Raw genomic sequence first — 2,775 nt, forward strand, 5'->3', positions numbered from 1 at the left:
GCGGGGGCGCGCGGTGCAGCGCGGAAGCCGGCGGGCGTCTTGTCCTGCGGCTCCACTTTGCCTCCAGTGGACTCCAAGCAGGGCCCCCGAGCAGAGGAGATGATGTCCGGGATCCAGCCTGTTGTGTTTTCCACCACCTCCTGCAAGAGAGGGGAGCAGCAAGGAAGAGGCGGAGTGCCCCTCTCTCCTGTCCTGAACCCTGACATGGTCATCTCCAGAGCGCACAGAGCGCACAGGCTGACTAGGGGGCTCCGGCCACAGCCACGCCCCGGAGGGCAACACCCGCCTGTCTGCTTCCTCAGCCCCTCCCTCCTGCCCCTGCGTCCCCACCATGGCCCAACATCATCCCAGTCCCCTCCATTCCTGACCCTAGAGGGTGGCGTCTCCTGAGACACTCACATCAATGGTCTTTATTATCACCGTCTGCTGGGCCTCCTTGCAGGCTTTCTCGGCCTTCTTAATGTTCTCTGGGGTCCACTCAACACTACTCATGGCCATCATAGCCTCCATGGAACTGCCGGGGGTGGTAGGATCAGGCAGAGGGAACAGACAGGAGGGTCGGGTCGACTTACAGCTTTGACAAATGCCTCATTTTTGTCAGCATCAGTTCCATGTCAGTGTAAACAGTAAGGGATGCCTTACAGCTCAATGAGACGATTGTAATGAGTTTAAGAGAAGGATAAATATCAGAATTTGGAGATGAGAATTTCAAAAACTGAAAAAGAGGAACTTCTAACTTTTGAAGTTCTCAATCTAGAACCGTCATGCCTAAGAAGTTTGGTGGAGTGACTTCAGGGAACCTGTGTCCTGAAATTGTATGTGAAATGGGGTGTAACTGCACAGATGAGCATTTTTCTTGGAAAAAAAAAAGTCAGAGCTCTCATGAGAGTCTGAGAGAAAACCCTAACCCGAATAATTCAGGGTCACGATGAAAGTAAACAGTCTTTGACTGAGTCAAGTCGTGCACGTGAAAAAGGCAAAGAATTTGTCCATAAATGATCTGACTCCTAGGGGTCAGTTCTTACTTACTCCTCTGAATGACCTTGCTTATGTGGAAAACTTCCCACAAAATTCCTGTCTTGTGGCGGAGCTTTGAGAGTCAGACACTGACAGGGCAGGGGTGAAGAGGGCAGGGGTGGACCAAGCAGCCCACGGAGGAATCCTGGCTCCCTGGCCTGGGAGGTAGTGGGTGGGTGTCCTCCTCCTGTCCTCCCGAGGATCGCTCCCTCCCACAGCTTCCTCCCACACTTGAGGGTCTTCTCTTCTGAGATGACTCACTCTGATACCTCCTCCCCCAGCTCATTGGCCACGTAGATGATGTCAGGATACCCCATGCAGCTGGAGATGTTATTTCGAGGGTAGTAGAAGAGGAAGATGAGACACATCTCATTGATGGTGCTGGGACCCCCCTGGAGAGGAAGAGAGAGACAGAGATGGAGGAACAAAGGTACAGAGGCATGCAGAGAGAGAGGAACAGGGTAGATGTAAAACAGTTTTCTCAGCAGGCAGCTCAGCGCTTGTTACTACTCCTTACCCACAGCTTCCTTTCTCCTCCTCTGTTGCCAATTGGTGGGCAATTATTTATATTAATTCCAAAGCAGTATCCCATATATCTGCCTTGCCCTTTACATTTTCACTGCCACTGTCCTGGTTTGGGCTAGACTATCTGCCTCCAACTCGTATCAGTCACCCATCCATCCTGATTGCACTCTGATCTCATAGAGCTGCCAGACTAGTTGTTTACAAAACATCTTGCATCCTGTCATCTTCCTATTCAGAAACCTCCCGTGGCTTCCAATAGGCCATTAAAAAATAGTCCATTAAAAATGAACAAATTCTTTGATTATACATAACAAATTTCAACCATTTGTTCATTCTATTTGTTTACCTGGCAAATATTTATAGAGTGACAGAGGCGCTGCTGTCCTGGAGATGTAAGTAGGACAGTATCACCCCTGCTTCAATGACGCTTTTCAGCCTGTCTCCCTCATTCTCATTCCATCCCTTCGTACATCTTGTCCCACTCCTTAGCTTTCAATCAAGCTCACTATGCTCATGTACACCCATGTTTTCTTATGTATGTCTTTCTCAGTCCTTTCCTTCTCTGGTATTCCCCATCTCTATGTGTCGAAAGCAAGATCTACTCACAAATATCACATGTTCAGTTCACTATATGAGGATCTTATCATTTTTTTCCTGTGAATTTCCAAAATGCACTATCTCTATTCTTCTCTTATGATATATATCACTTTCTACCTTGTATTATAATCATTTATATAGCTGTATTTTCTTCTTCAATAGCAGGGACCCTTTTTAAATCCCACAACCAGGGAACAATCCTGACACATAAAATGGGTGGAGTTTCTTGTGACCATAATAATAATAGCTAACTCTAGCCAAGCATCTACTACAAGTCAGGCAATGATCTAGCTGATCTGCATGTGTTCTTATGAAATAGTCAGTAGTATTAATCTCTTGTGAGTTAGGAAACAGAGGAACAAAGAGGTTGAATCGCTTGCCTAAGGTTGGAAAGCTACTAAATGATTGTGCTGGCATTCGAACCCAGGCAGTGAGGCTCCAGAGTCCATACTCTTAGTTGCTGTAACATGTTATCTTTCCGTGGTCTTGGTGGGTCATTGACAGAATTCAGGGAATCCCTGTACACAACTTGGATGCATGGCGGTGTGAGAGCATGAAAAGTCCCATGCAAAGGGGTAATGCCATTAGAGGAGGCAAGGGGCTTCAGCCAGAATAATCAATGTCCCTGGATAGCCA

General features: G+C 47.5%; 1 protein-coding gene across 1 annotated transcript in view; it reads right to left on the bottom strand.

The window, feature by feature from the left end:
- Positions 1–2,775, bottom strand: part of LOC103581588 (putative DBH-like monooxygenase protein 2) — a 16,884-nt gene that overhangs the window by 7,527 nt on the left and 6,582 nt on the right. The window contains exons 11-13 of the mRNA XM_008563384.1: positions 1,279–1,409; positions 400–514; positions 13–140 (exon numbers count right to left, since the gene is read on the bottom strand). Coding sequence (XP_008561606.1) covers positions 13–140; positions 400–514; positions 1,279–1,409 — 374 coding nt within the window. The remainder of the gene's footprint in view (positions 1–12; positions 141–399; positions 515–1,278; positions 1,410–2,775) is intronic.

The sequence above is a fragment of the Galeopterus variegatus genome, unplaced genomic scaffold (genome assembly GCF_000696425.1).
Source record: "Galeopterus variegatus unplaced genomic scaffold, G_variegatus-3.0.2 Scaffold13406, whole genome shotgun sequence".
Lineage (NCBI taxonomy): Eukaryota > Metazoa > Chordata > Mammalia > Dermoptera > Cynocephalidae > Galeopterus > Galeopterus variegatus.